Genomic DNA, 16,498 nt, shown 5'->3' on the forward strand with positions numbered 1-16,498 from the left:
CAACCCGAAATTCAGGATGAAAGATAATTAATTACTGTTCCAGGACAGAAGCCAGTAATTTACGTATTCACACATATATGTGTGTAATCTGTATTATTTTTTCAATGTTTTATTACTTGAATAATACATTGAAAAAAATAATACAGATTTTTAATTTCAATTGTTCCTATAGAACAAGAATTGAAATATACAAAAAATAAATATATATATATGTAAACTTTATGTAAAAATACTTTCTGTATATATGTAACAAATGAATGTTTAAATATTATTATAAATTTTAGAAATTCTCTATTTTTCTAGAGTTCATTTATAGTCGCATCAACGATTATAATCATTGGCGTCTTAAATGTAAATAAATGTTAATAAATAATTAAACAATAAACACCAAACACAAGAATCAATAAACAGCAGACAATAAACACAAACTAGAACAAGAATAATAAATGAGTAATAAATATTACATCACCAATAGTCTACACTGCGCATAGGTTCCGTAAGAGATCTCACGTAAGCAAAACCGCTAAAATAAGTTCTTCATCACACTATCAGTCAGAAACCGCAATAGTCTTTTTATGTATTCCTTCTGGTTTAGTAAATACTTCACATCTGAACTCAGGTTTAATTGTTGTCGAATTGACCGAACTTTGGACAATCTATGAGTAAGTGGCTTATGGACCATTTTACATTGCATGCCACACAGTTCTACTGAGAAGAGCAAAAAAGATGGGCGTGGGGTGAGCTTTGTGTGATCAATCCTCAGCCGAGTTGGATGACGTGGTCCTTCTGTTGTTTGGAATAAAAGGTTTATCGAACACGTTCTCCCGGATGCCATATAAGGAGGACTTAGCAGCCAGAAAATATTCCACTGAGAACATAGTTTAACACGGACTGTTTTCATGATGTTGCTCTCACGTGTTAAATTTAATCGGAGGCCATTTGTTGTCGCTCTCTTAGCAGCCTCATCACCCCGTTCGTTCCCGAGGATGCCACAATGGCGTGGGATCCATACGAATACTACTGTCTTATTTATTCTGGAGAAGGTATCATAGATTATTTAGACGGTGAGTTAAAATCGTCTGCTGCTCAAGCTCTCAAGTACGCTCAGAATCTGTTATTACCAGGAAGCATCATAACTACGGGTCTCGGTAACACTCAAGGCGGAGTAAACAGAGTAGGCATCGCAAAAAACGCAGAGGAATAGACACTAAGCTTATATATTAACTAGTTGTCAGAGAGTATTATTGAACAGTCACTCTCATAGGCCGAGACAGAGCTGTCTGTGTAGATGTGCGTGTACCATTGTACTTCATGGCCATCTCGCTAAGTTGGTCTGTAGCATATTGTTAACGTGGGTACCGTTTACGACTTCTAGACGGTAAATATTCGAGGTTTAAAAATGCACGTAACCAAGGAGCGCCGCAACTTGTTTTCTTTCCAAGAATTCTCGGATCAGGCAAGTCTAGTTCCCGGAGATAGCGAAGCAATCTGAGGTTGAAAGGCTGCGGTAAGGACGTTTTCCCATCGAGTAATAGAGTGCGAGCGGGTCTGGTCCTCTGCTTTTAGCAGTTGGAGACGAAACCTGCTGATCGCGTATTTGATAGCCTGGTATTTCCTCCTGTAATGTAATGGAAATTCATAGGATTCCGTCAGTAAACTTTGTATAGGGTTAGTGGCAAATGCCCCTGTGGATATGCGAATGCAGGTTAAGCCTGCATTCGCATATCCATAGGGGGATAGTAATCCCTTTAAGTAATAGTACTTAAAGTTTTAAGTGATTCCCTTAATTTTTTCTCTCGCAGTCATACAAGAGAGACCCATATTCCAGCTTCGACAAAACAATAGTTCTATATATGTTTAAAATGATATGTTAGTCAGCCAGCACCCCAGTTGCAAGATGATATGAATTTACGAAAATTAATTCTGTTTAGACATTCAGCCTTAGTGTACTTAATATGCCTCGAGAAAGTCAGCTTGTCATCAAACTTCACACCTAGGGAATACCTAGTTTGATCCCTTATCTCATCTTCACTTAAATTTAATTTTACCGTGTTGTATTTCCGGCTGTATAGGGAAAACAATAAATCTTGACTTAGATTTGAAACCACTACACTGTGCCCGTCTTTGCACTGAGTTTAGCAAGTGTTGCATTATTCCCGTAGTATTTTCAATTTTCTTGCCTATGCAGGTGATAATCATATCGTCAGCGAAGATACTTTTTTCATCGACAAAGTTATCATATTAGCTACCCCATTAATAGCCACCAAATCTGTCATACTTATGATAAATCCCTGGGCGACTCCTTTTATAATTTCAAAGACTTTTGAAATTACCCCATTAGCCATAATACGGATTTTTTGCATTCTGTAATAAGACAACTATTATCCTCTCTCTCCAAACAATCCCATAAGCCTTTTCAATACCTAAGGTCAATGTAAGCAGACGGTCCTTAGAGGCAAATGCCTCAGACATATCCGTCTGTATGGATACTAAGTGATCCATGGTATATCGCTTTTTAATGAGTCCGTATTGTTATTGGGAGAAGAACTTAATTCTTTCCAGATGCCATTTCAGTATGTTATTTATTATTTTCTCCTTCACCTTGCAAAGGGTACATGTTAAAACAATCTTACGGTAGTTCTCTGCCAAAGTGAAGTCACGGTTAGGCTTAACTGCAGGAAAGACTACAGCCTTCCTCCAGATGTTTGTAATCACTCCTTCCTCTAGGATAATGTTGAATAATGTGTAAGAATTGGCCCTCCCGAATGAATACATATAATATTCCATCAGGCCCAAGGCTAGAAGACTTTGAATTCGCAAATACATCCCGTAATTCGCTCGACGTTAGATGGGTGTTCAGTTCCCGGTTGATGTTAGTATCTTGCTGAAGCAGATCCTCTAAGCTGAATTCAGAGTTATTCTTAATCCTGAAAACTGTCGTCTGTGTGCCGGAATTCAGTGAAAACCAGTCACCCAGAATTTTCCCTTTTTAAGCCTCGTGTATTTCGCGGCCATTCTCAGCCAGATCGTGTGCATGGTTAGACTTTAAGTTGGTTTTGTTCGGTTCCAGAAATTCTTTCTGCAATTTATGTCAATTTATTGTTTTTAAAGTTATTTATTTTAAGGTTTTTTTTTATGTACTATTCTCTTATGTATCTTTAACCTATATTTGTTTTTATTATCATTATCTTCTGGCATTATAGCTCTAGACTGATGCTGCACGAAGGAAAGTATGATATTAAGTAAAAAAAAAATGGACTAAGGTTTTCTGGCATAATTTCATAAAAACATTTTTCTTTTTTTTACGTGAAAAAGTTTCATAAAAATGCTTTTTTTTAAAAAATGGAGGTAATGATTATACATATGTCTGCTTGTTTGAAGTTTGATAACATTGACTGGAGAAACCAATGTTGATGAAGTTTGGCACAGAGATTTGTACATATCGGACAATTTGTTAGTAAAATTTTGAGTTCAATATCTTCAGGAGTAGGGGTAGATTGTTACTTTGGGGTTAATTTTCTCAATATCTTGTAATTTAATACTTTATACTAAGTCAGTCAGTACATGCCTATATCCTTGTCTTTCCATTTAAAAAAATAATTTTCCCCATTTTTAAATTCTTCCCATTCACGAAAAAATCATAAAAAATATCTTTAACTTATTCCATATTTTATAACCAATTTTTTATGTCTTCTTAAACATATTAGTAATGGAAATGGCTCAAAAAGATATAGTTTATCTAAAGTGCTTTTTAGTTTATATAAACTGTATTTAATAATATTACAATAAAATTTCATCATAATTCAACACCTCTCCAAAAAAATAAATCTTAGGTACTTGTTATTGATTTGATAGAATCTATATCTCTATCAAATTTATTGATAGAATTTTCAGTTAATTTTTTTTTTTAATTTCTTCAATTCAACGTAAATGTAATTCTTTAAAGTTATAAATGATAATAATAAAAGTATGAAATTAAATGTTTTATAAAATTAGAAAATGGAAAAATTTCTTGGGAGGTGACTTTGGTAGTGAGGAGCAGAAAAAAGTAAAAAATGTAGATTTTTGGAATCTTTTAAACGTTTTCATGTATTATTATTTCTCCACTGTACAAGAATAAATAACCAAAGCCAGGAAAACATAACAACTTTGACGTCAGCTTTTTTCTTTATATAAATAATGATATTCATACTACCTAATAATTTAAACTTTTAGTCTATGTAAATTACATATATATTCTAATATTTTCTATAACACTTCATAGAAAACCTAAACAGATGTGATGTTATGTGTTCACAAAGAAAATTAGGGACTAATTCTGACAAAAATATAAATGTCCTGAGAATGGCAAGAGGAAATGGAAGTAAAAAGCTAGGCGTTACTTTGCGGTTAGAATGTATTAACGCTAGATGTGCTTCAGAACTCCTTATAAACTCATCTTTACTTAGTTTGGGTCTGTTTTAGTTAGTCTACCCTTTTGTCGGAAAAACAATATTGCTGTTTGCTGTCTCGTTTCTACATTGTTATTCACGAAGCAACTTCTTACTGCCTTATCTTAATAATAAACTTAATGATGACTTTGTTCCCTAGAGATATTTCACAAAAATTACAGTAATTAAAAAATATATAGATATTTATCTTTTTATCATGATCTTAAAACTTTAGTCGACGCATTGTAAACGAATATTTTATTTTCAACTGTACTTACGCTTACACGTAGTTGCGACGTAGAACCTTTTTATACAAGCACTGATATATGAATAAATTAATATAAATTGAATAACGCTTGATATTTTACATGACCTGCAGAACCTCAATCAGTAAACGATGTATAAAAATACGTTTAAAATACAGTAATGAATAAATTAACCTGTTTTTTTTTTTTTTTGTAATAAAGTTTTTGCTAAAAACTGAAAAATATCACTAATGTTTAGATGTTGACCTCAATAAATTTTACTTTTATTTATTCAGGAAATTAGTTTTTATGACAACGAAAATTTTTTTCTAATTTATATGCTAAGGTTAAATAAAGACTGAATAATTGATTACGCAAGCAAGTATTTAATTTAGTGTTTACATTGAATTAATCATTTCTTACCATAATTGAGAAAATCCGAAGATTAAAAATTAAATATCACAACACTTACATAATAAGTACTGAATGAAAAGTAAGATTCTTTAGAAGATAGATTCGAGACTGATAAAAGCTTTTTTATGTTGTAGATAATTTAAAATATATATATTTAAAACATTATTATTAATTATTAAGGTTAGCGAGTGAAGCGAGCCTAGGTCTTAACCTAGTTTCGTTAGATTATATTTATAAAATAAATAAATATAAATGGTTATATCTGGTAATTTGGTTATTTCCCCTACCTGGTTATTGTTAATATCAATATTTGCTAGTTTCAGTTATTTCCAGGTGAAAAATTTGAAAACTTTGGGGGGATAAAGAAAAAGTACTAAGTTTGATTTTTTTATTTTGAAACATGCATATTCTCACCTAATTATTATTGGATATTAAAACCACATCAAATTTTGGCCGATTGGTTAAAAAAAAAACTTTTTCATTTGAGGGGGTGGGGGGTGCGGAATTCCGAAGATAGGAAAATAGGAATTACCGATCCTTTACAGGCATATTATATAATTGTAACCCGAAAACTATAAAAATCCTCCCCCAGCCCTATAGGCTTGACATCAGCCCTTAGCAACACGACGTTGCAAAAGTAAATAAACATTTCTAAATAATTTATAATTAGTCCAGAGCACTGGAAAGGATGGGAAACGAAGCGGGTTCCAATTCAAAACCCCTAGCGGACCCGAAAATGTTGAAAATCCCGATACATAACACTATATAACGAAAAAACTGTCCACAGACCACCTTTACTACGGTCAATAGGCCTTAGCAACGGAGAACCTAAATAAAAAAAAGTAATTTAACACGAAAAACTCAACGAAATGATAAAAGAAATAAAACAAGAACACAACTAAACGAAACAAAACAACACAAGAAAAAAGCAATAAATAAACTGTAACATAAAACAAGTTGTCTGTGTGCTGCCCCGGTCTGGGGCGCCACCTGCAAATTATGAGGAACCTGGCTAGACTTCAGAGTCTACATTGGCGATCGTTGCTGGGGATCATCTCGGCCTATCGAACGATCTCCCACGATGCTGCCTAAGTGCTAGCCAGTGTTCCCCATATAGATCTTCTGGTCAAGGAGAGGACAAAAAGATATGTTGGGATATTTGTGACTTTGGCACGTGACATGATTTATAACATCTGTCAGGAACGGTAGCAGGCCAGTGAAAAGGCTATCTGGAGAAGGGGTTTGGTATCGGACCTGAAATTATGGTGCTCGAGAAAATGCGGTAAATTTAACTATTATACCACAGAGAGTGCGACGTACCACGTAGAGTTTGGAGTTTAGTAACTAAATTTGGAGTTTAGAACTAAGTTTGGAGTTTAGTAACTAAAGGACTCCATTTAGTAACTAAATGGAGTCCTGTTCTACGGACGGAACACAGACCACTCCGCTCTTCTCCACCTGTTCGAGGAGCGGAGAAGAGGCTTTCAGATGCAGAGGTTAATATATGGTGTGGATCAAGACAGAGGCTGAAAAGATGAAAACCGGCGAAGACGGAAAAGATAAGGATGGGTAAGCAAGGGAGTGAAGGACAGCCTCCTGCAGAGTCGTCGCGCGTCCACGCTTGCGACGACACTGGATCCCCCGATCTCGAGACACCTCCGGGAGCTGAATAATGGTTAATTGCGGATCCGATGAGATAGGAGGTTTAGTCGATTGGGCGCAGGCATACATATGCACTCTTAGTAACATCTTGCGGAACCTGTTAGCGACAACAATCTGTGATAACTTGAACAGAATTCCTGAACGAGTGGCAGATGTTAAAATTTTCTAATACAATAAGAAACAGGTGGGATTCATTATTGAACAAGATTAAATACCAAACTAAATGCAGTTATAACTTCTCAATACAAATGAAACCAACGTGAAGCTGACTCGCCGAGAACAGGTGACGGTGACCAGACTTAGAATCGTTCAAGCGCGAATAACAAATTCATACATGTTAACTGGCGAAGAAAGACCAATGTGCGATGTTTGTAATAAAGCACTTACAGTCAATCATCTAATGGAAAAGTGTACCATATATGAGGACCTCAGAAAGAGGTTCGGACTAATAAATAATATTACTGCTGATTTCAAAAGCGGAAAAGAATAAATGTATAGTTGCTTATATACACGCCAGTGGCTACTAACATGTCTATAAGGAAATTATAGAATATATAAATGATTGATTATATAAATCTCTAACCAATGTAGTTTCATTCTATGTATAAAGAAAAGGGACTGTAGAAGGGTGGCACGTATAGGACCGGGAGGTAGCTCTCTTGCCTAGGGGGCCCGGGCTCGCCTGCATGCGAAGGTGGGGGAGTCGGGGCGTATCCGATGATGGCATGAGGGACCCTCGTGGGAAGACAGAGGGTGCGGGGCAAAGAGTATGCGCAAGGCATGCCTGGAGCCAGGTAGATCAGGACCGGGAAAGGCAGCCTCCCCGCCGAGGGGTTCTTTGGCCCTCCTGACCAGGTGGTCGAATTGCTGCTATGACGCGGGACGGTCCCCGATGGGTTACGTCCTGCGGGCCTATTTATAGGGGGGAATGAACTGCCACGGCACCCTATGGCTACTGATGTGCGGCTTAACGACGGTTCCTGTTGCCCCGAGTGCGCTTAAATAAAACAAGGGAGCCAAAAAAAGGAAATGATAGCATTGTGAAGCTGTTCTTTTTCATTTATATTTTATGTTTTATTTTAATATCGGGGGCCCTTTACACTCTAAGTGTTTGTGTTTAATTGTCTTGTGTACTTTGGTCTTTTCAAATAAAATGTAAGGGGTCTTTACAGCCTTACATATGGGGAAACCTGATTGTGGTCTGATATTAATTTAAAGAAAAACTTAGAATTAAACCCTGATATCTGATAGTTAACGTGGTTTTTCTCTTGCATACTTATTTCAGTAATTACCAGTACTTGAAACTGATTTAAAATATGCGTAAAGTAGCCATCAAAGTATTCCAGTCTTTATTGATAGATTTTATGTTCAAGTGCAAGCAGTTAAAACTCATATCATCGTGTAATAAGATTTTTAGAAATCCTCCACTTCCACCAACTCACAGTTTATATTTAAATTAGATATTGCTTCTGCTGCTTCACTCAGAATTGGTTACTCACAATTACTTCAACTGGCCTTATTACCAGTCAGATATATATTATCTATGTTAACGACAAAATTACATGTAGGAGCTATGTAATGACTCTGAGGCTATGTATTTTTTAGGTTAGGCCAGATAAATGTGGTTTACTTATTTAATTTTAAAATTAATATGTGATAATTTAGCTACACTAATATATGATTTACCTACAGATTACAGACAGGATTCGTCTGGTTACCATGTAATAATAATAATCATTTTATGATATTTATGAGGTACTGAAATATTTAGAAACTTTTTTCAGAAGAAATAAAATAAATCATTTTCTATTTTTAGTCAAATTTAATTTTTATTTTGTAATTTGAAACTAAACTGTTAAAATTTTGAAAATTTACTTGAAAATTATAATAAGAGACGATTTACAATGAAATTTCCAGTTACTAGTACAGAAATATTTAATGATTTGATGAAGCAGGTACTTTTAAATCTTATTTTTTCTTAGAATTTACCAGAGCCTTATTATAAATTGAAAAATTTGCCCACGTAAGATTTATAATAACTCCTTTTAATCGAGCTCAAAAGGAAACAAAGTTTTAAATATCCGAACCCCCTCTTATGTAACAATGATGTATTTTTTACTATAAACATCTTATTTTATTCAATTTCAACACACAATCGTGCGCGCGCACACACACACACACACACAAATATATATATATATATATATATATATATATGATGTTTTCTGAGCAGTAGTAGCTCAAGCACCAATTTATTGGTTTTCTTGCTTACTAACTCAGCTTCAGCTGATGTTAAAATGTAATTAATAATAAACCAAAAAAAAGCATATATGTTACGAAAATCGTATATATATCTTTTTTTAAATAAATATTGTTTTGGGACCACTCCATCTTCAACAATCGTGAAAGACAAATTAGTTTTAACACCCTCCATAAACAAGCGCTCTCCTTATAAGGATTTTACGTTACGTGAAGTGCTTTTCAATAACAAAAATATAGCTTAAAAAGGGACAAGAGACATTTAAACCTCGTACTGTTCGAATGTTGAAAATTCTCTTCTTGTGAATTAATATTACTCAAATTAAGTAAGTTAATTTTTAATTATTTATTATATGTAGTGCTTTTTCATTGCAATTAATATAACAATCTGCAAGGATAATTCATTAAGTTGATATTATAAAACGTAAATTTAAAATGACTGTTGGCAAAGTAGTAAGATACAAATCAAAGTAAATTAAACAGTCACTAAAAGTTAACTGAGATTTTGTTTATACTATTTCTTAGAGTAATTAAATATTTAACGGTTACAAATATTAAACATTAATTTTTTTAGTATTGTATTAATGAATATTCATAACCCAGAATTTATTTAAATCATTACATACATCTAAAATCTGGAAAATTAATGAACTGGCACTTGAGCTACTGTGACATTCAACTTTGTTAACATCACTGGAGTTACGTTAGAAAATTGTGAGATAGGCTACTTAATGATCACGGTAACCTTCACGCCAGGTAAGTATAAGACACATAACTGTCTTAACAGCCTTTGCTGTTAAGACAGTTATGCGTCTGTTGGACGAAGCGGCATCGGGTACTTGGCGCACCAGGAAGATACCAATTGTGATATTGCTTGATGTGAGCAATGCTTTTAATTCGCTGAAATGGGATGCGATCCTACAAGCGTTGAGAGATAAGGATATTCCTGGATACCTAAGAAGAATTATCCAGAATTACCTGCAGGATAGGTTTGTTGTTTGTCACCAGGGTAGATCCTGCTTCCGCTTCAAAGTGATGTGTGGAGTGCCTCAAGGCTCTGTCTTGGGGCCACTCCTTTGGAATCTGGTCTATGACGGAATTCTCGGGCTGAGTTATCCTCTGGGTGTTTTCCCAGTGGCTTTTGCTGACGACCTGGCCTTGGTTGTTACTGGAAAAACTGAAGTAGAGGTATCGGAGAAGGCAAACGCAGCGATACGAATGGCAGAAGTCTGGATGTCTACTAAAGGCTTAAAACTTTCGCATGGTAAAACAAAATACGTAGTCATGAGAGGTCGTAGGAGAATATCTGACATCCTAATTCGAGTAGGGGGTAATCTTGTCCAGCAACAGACTTCAGCCAAATATTTAGGGATCTGGCTTGACAAGAGGAGGAGTTTTACGGCACACGTGAATGAAATACGTAAACGAGCTGAATGCACGGTCAAAAATCTTAGCAGATTACTCGGTAATATGACAGGATCCAGAACTGCGAAGCGTAAGATTTACGCTCACGTAGTTAATTCCATCTTACTTTACGGTATACAAGTCTGGGAAAGAGCTCTGCGTGCTGACAAGAACAGAAGAGCCCTTGAAGGAATTCAACGGCGCATGGGCTTAAGAGTGATATGCGCATATTCTTCAGTCTCCACCGAAGCAGTACTCGTAATTGCAGGAGTTCCTCCGCTTAAACAACTGGCGGAGATGCGAGTGAGTATAGCATGTGGACAACCTTCTAAAGAAGCATATGAAGAGATGCTGCGTAATTGGCAACATCGTTGGGATGTAGCCAACACGGGACGATGGACACATCGTTTGATACCTTTGATCCGACCATGGATAGAAAGGAAGTTCGGGGACATAAATTACTGGATAACGCAATTTTTTACAGGGCATGGGTCGTTCAGGTCCTATTTATGTGCGAGACTAAGGGTAGATAACAACAACTGTCCTTACTGTGGGGCTTATGATTCCCCTGAACATGTAGTATTTGAATGTAACCGTTGGACTGAAAGCAGGCAATCCTGTGTAAGACGTATAGGGCCATTATCTACGGAGAATGTGGTGGATAAAATGCTACTTAACGAGGATAACTTTAATGTGATCTCGTCGTTTATAACCGCAGTTATAAAGAAGAAAGATGAGGAAGCTCGTCAAGAAGAAACCGCTCGCTGATGACGGCTTGTATGTGGAATTTCCACCTACGAAATAAAAAGAGCTAACCGGTGAACTGACCTGCCGTGCCGGACATACAGCCGGCGGGCGGGGAGGCGAGCTAGAGTAAAGGACACTCCTCTGGCGCGAGTCCAACTTGATTGTAGATCCGTTCCAGCAGAGGAGAAGGTGGAAATATAAAAAAAAAAAAAAAAAAAAAAAGAGATAGGCTACTTAATAATCTTAATATTTAACCTTATCAAATTTTGTATTTGGGTACAGATTACAATACCATCAGTAATATTGACAAGTAGAGTAATAAAATGCACAATGCATCTGAGAAATTGCTTTTGAATATTAACCACCGTGTTTAGACTGTCCACCTGAAACAGACTTCATTAAACATCAAATTTAATTACACCAACGTTATGATGGGACTAATTAGAGGATTAAATCGTTTTTTTTTTAAATGGACAGTGTAATGTACAACTTATGAATAAATAAATATATTTCCTTGAAGCTCACAAATTGCAAATTCTCGTCAAACGAATTGAAAATTATTAAGAAACCCCCCAGTTGTATGAAAATGGTTTTAATCTTTAGATTTCTGCTGAACTCATCAAGAAAGACCATGAACAGTTTGTTTAAGAAACATAAATGTTTGCTTATTTTAAAAACTCTCATTTTTAGATAAACTTCAGTAGAATCTGAAAGGATACAAATTATAACTGGTAATATTAAACTTATTCATAATTTAAAAAAAATTAAATAATGTAAAAACGTTAAAAAGGTGAAAAAACCTTCGTTTACAAATTAAATTTTATTTAATTGCCATGAAATTATCCTATGTAAAAGTTTTTCTTCAGCAAACAGCATCATATATAAAGCGAAAGAACAAAGAAAAAAGTTAGACAGGGTAGGAAAGCTTACTTTACCGACAATAGAAAAAGAATAAGCTATAAGAATATTAACAAATCAAAAAAAATAAAAAACCAACATGCTCAGAAGTAAGAAAAATAGAGCGTTCAATTAAAACCTGAAAAAATAGAGTTTACCAAATAAGATCTTTATTATGAAAATTCCATGGTCCACATCCACCACCATATCTTCAATATGGTGGTTAGATCTTCTTAATCGGTTATAATTTTTAACCGATTTATATGTGGGAATATGAGGTAGAAGTTTTTTAAAACCGACCGGGATTAAAGCAAGCGATAACCATATAAAAGGCAGAAGCACTCACAATCTGTCACGATGAGTAATGGAATGTATTTAAAATGTCCGAATTAAGATTCGAACAACATTTTTCTTTACTTTAGTACTTTTTAAAGTTTTGGAATGACAGTAATTTCCTCTGACGTAGACTGTACACTGTTTTTAAATATTTTTAATTTTCTATAATATACGAGTAATGGAAATACGGGTATTACAAAGATATTTATATTATTATCGGCTTGAACATGAGAAAAGAGAATAACATTTTTATTAGAATGAAAGATGTCAAGTCTGACCCCCGGATTCGAACTCAGGACGTTCGAGGTAAAAGTCTGAGTCATCGCACCACCGTAAAAGTTGATTGATTTCATAAATAAATTTAGTTGAGCATTTCTATCTTCATCTAGAATATTCTGGATTTGTAACTTAACCGTTAAAAATTTCATCTCAGCCTCATAAAAAAAAAAAATTTAATCGGTGTAAAGCGCAATTATTTGGTCAGTAAATAAGCATGCTGTAGTAAACATAAATCTCTCATTTTTATATTTATACAAATAAATAACGATCCGCAAACCTAAGCGGCGGAGTGTTTCATGTAATGCTTGATTATTACCACTAAACCATGGATACAACATGCGATGAAATAGTATATATACTGATTTTAATTTGGTAATCGATGGGAACTGTTAGGACCTTTGATATTATAGTTTGCTTCATTTTTTTAATAATTTTTTGAATGCTACTCACTAAGAAGTTTTAAGTCAAATTTTCTAATTGTTCATTTTGTAGAAACAGATTTCATTTACGTTTATTAAAATATCAGTTTAACTGAGCATTTACTTTACTGTAACTTTCCTATAAATTATTTACTATAAATAAATAATAACCTTTTATTGTGAGAATTAAATAGATAAATTTTGCTGTAAGATTAGAATAAGAAATATTTAGCTTTCCTTTTTTTTTCATAAAAGGTTTACAGTAACAAAATGGAAAGCTGTAAAGTTTATGTGTAAATTTTATATAATAAAAACAACCGGTTGTCTTGATAGTATTGGGCATTGAATTTATTCTGATCGTTGAATTAATACTTTTAAATTAGATATTGAATGATACACTTCTGCAAAACTCTAAAAGCTTTTTAAACAAAGTTACGTAAAATATATTGTCGTAACTTTTAATAAATGGGTTGTCATTATTATGGTGGAATTCCTTTATACTTGTATAAATAGAAATATATAAATTACTAAATAAGTAATATATAAAGTTATGCCGTGCATAACTGTTTAAGTTATGATTATAGAATAGCTCATGTTTAAAATACGTTGTAGCTTGTAGAGGTTTTTGTATGTTGGAATACAGTAGATAGTCGTTTCAGCTACTCTGTAATTTTATCAAAAGATGAATAGTATTTTATGAACGGTAGAAGGTAGAAAATGAAAAATTGTGCTGACAAAGATGATTGAAAAATCTATAAAAACAAAAGTATGAGGAAGCAACCAGCTTAGAAAATACCGGATACGCCTAAATGAGAGAGCATGCACACACGTTTTGATACAAACATTTGTAGCCTATACACACAAATTTAGTTTAAAATGTTGAGTACGTTAAAATTCTGTCAAGAGACTTGCTTTGAAATACACTACTATTATTAGGTATTTTGTTATTTTAAGGTACCGGTTATATATTTCTACTTTACAATTGGGGTTTCAAGAGAAACCTAATTATAAAGAAAATTTCCATAACAATAAGGATACACACATTTTCTTTACAATGTTTTTAATATTTTATTCTATACGAATAAAGTTTTAGAAGTGAAGTTTCATTCAACTTTCATTTCGAAGTTTACTATTTTTACTTTCCCGGCTGTAGTTTTCTATTTGTGCTATAGCAGTATAGCTAAAAAGGAAAAGAATAGCAACCGACAAACATTTTTGAAATAGCAGTTTCTGCTTTTTCTGTAAACGTAAAATAGTAACAGAAATATCCGAAAGCACGCGTGTTAGCCTACATTACGATTAGTATTTCCAAAATAGCTCAACACAGATTCTTAAAAAAATTCTTTGATCAGGACATTGATGGCATTACATTTTGGACAAAATTAAAAAAGGAGAGGGGACATTTGGCCATTTTTTAATTTTTTATTGTTTATTAGATATTAAAAATTGAGTTTTAATACAATGAAAGCGTTTACTGATTATTTGAAATTCCAAGTTTTTAAGTTAATCAGATTTAGGCATGAGGCATTATCTCTAGACAACTTTAACCTTGGAAACTCCTTGACTAAAAGGATTAAAATTTAGCACAAATAATTATGTATTTGTATTCCAGCACCAGGCGGATTTTTGAGTTCATTGAACAAGGAGAAATCACCGTACCCATTGTTATTTTATAGAAACTAAACATTTTTACTCTTGTTAAATAACATTGAATCAAATTGGGCCCACTTACTGAAGCAATTATTCCAATAAAAATATATTTAAGGCCCTTAAAGGAAGGTGACTGAATGGGATCCATACTTGAAATATCAATTTTTTTACATGTAATATAAAAATAAATCAACTTTACCAACAATTTATACTATATCCCTAGCACTTTCGGTCATTCGACCATCCTCAGGAGAAAATATTTTTCGTAATTTAAAACATAAATTAAAGTTATTATAAAATATTAAAAGCATAACAACTGGTCGCCATTGTATCAAAATAATTACGTCAGTTCAGTAAGAGTATCTCCTCAGTTGTTATGAATAATAATAGTGTGAGGGAGATAATCAGCTTAGGCAACTTGATAGTTATTAATTATTTGTTTAAATTGAATATTAACTTCAAATTTGATTTGTTAGATGATTAATTTACTGTTTAATGATGATGATTAATGCTGGTTTCATAGAAATGATTGAAGAAATCTAATATTTTAATAAAATTATGTGGGTTGAAACTATGTTTATTTTGTAAAAGTGTTTACCATTATTTAATTTATCTAAATTGCCTTTAATAGAAAAAGAGCGGTTGGTCACACCAATTGAATAGTTCTAAATGGCAATCTTTACATTTTAAACTAGACTTCTCTTCTATCTATTCTATTGTATCTTCTTCTCTTCTATTTATATTGTAACATAACGGACCTGAGTAACGGACCCCTGCCAATTAATAAGAAAGAAGTAGAAAATATAATAATGGGAGGAATCAAGAAAGAGGCTAAAAGGAACCCTTTCAGTGATGCTAAAACGTCCATTTAAAAATTTTCCTTTGTAATACTGCCCGCTGACACATCTAAACAGATGTTGTTCCATGAGAAGTGTTACCGGACCAAGATAGAAATGTATGGGAAACTGAAAGGGCTTGGTCGATCGTTCTCACGCTCAACTGGGGCCTGATCCTGCAGGGCAAGAGGATAAAAGTATAAATACTCCAGGGAAGACGAGTTGGTATCAATCTGCGATGAGAGACTGCGAGAGCGTGCTTCGATAAAGTTCTGCGAGAGAGTTCTATGCGAGGAATTATTATGCCAGTTTGAAGCAAGAGTACTCTGCGAGGAGGTCAGTGAAGAAGTGAATTTCTAGTAAGTACAAGTTCGACGCGATTAAGATGACTTCACAGGTAACTCCAGTACATGAAGACAAGAAGTGGTTCGATGAGTTACCGTTAGATTATAAGTGAAATAGGTAATATACTAAATTTCATTCATAAATTGTTAGAGTAGTTTTATTTGTTAACAGCAAAGATAATCGCAATGAAAGAACTTTATAATTGTCTTATCTATTATACTATTGTTTTTAATACAAGACTAGCTGTTAAAAGTGTTAAGATTATCGGTCATGCAAATATCTTTTGTCAATAGGAGTGAATTCTGGTTTTCAGTATTCACTTATTTGTAAGTAAACCCTGTCATTTACTTTAAATTCTGTTATGCATGTAATCACTGTTTATTATTATTATTTGTTGTTGTGATTGCAATTACTATTATTATTTATTCATTATTTCGTTTATTATTATTATTGTTTGCTGTTATTATTATTATTTCTGTTATTAACTATATTGTTGTTATTATTCTGATTATTTATATGAGTTGTTTATAATTGTCGTTTATTATTCTTATTGTCATTTTTATTATTGATTTCTC

At 33.6% G+C, this 16,498-nt stretch overlaps 1 protein-coding gene across 1 annotated transcript in view; it reads left to right on the forward strand.

Annotated features, from left to right (window-relative positions):
* The first annotated feature begins 994 nt into the window (after positions 1-994).
* Positions 995-16,498, forward strand: part of LOC142317857 (suppressor of lurcher protein 1-like) — a 545,965-nt gene continuing 530,461 nt past the window's right edge. The window contains exon 1 of the mRNA XM_075354406.1: positions 995-1,148. Within this exon, the coding sequence (XP_075210521.1) occupies positions 995-1,148 (154 nt within the window). The remainder of the gene's footprint in view (positions 1,149-16,498) is intronic.

This window comes from Lycorma delicatula, chromosome 1, assembly GCF_047948215.1.
Source record: "Lycorma delicatula isolate Av1 chromosome 1, ASM4794821v1, whole genome shotgun sequence".
Lineage (NCBI taxonomy): Eukaryota > Metazoa > Arthropoda > Insecta > Hemiptera > Fulgoridae > Lycorma > Lycorma delicatula.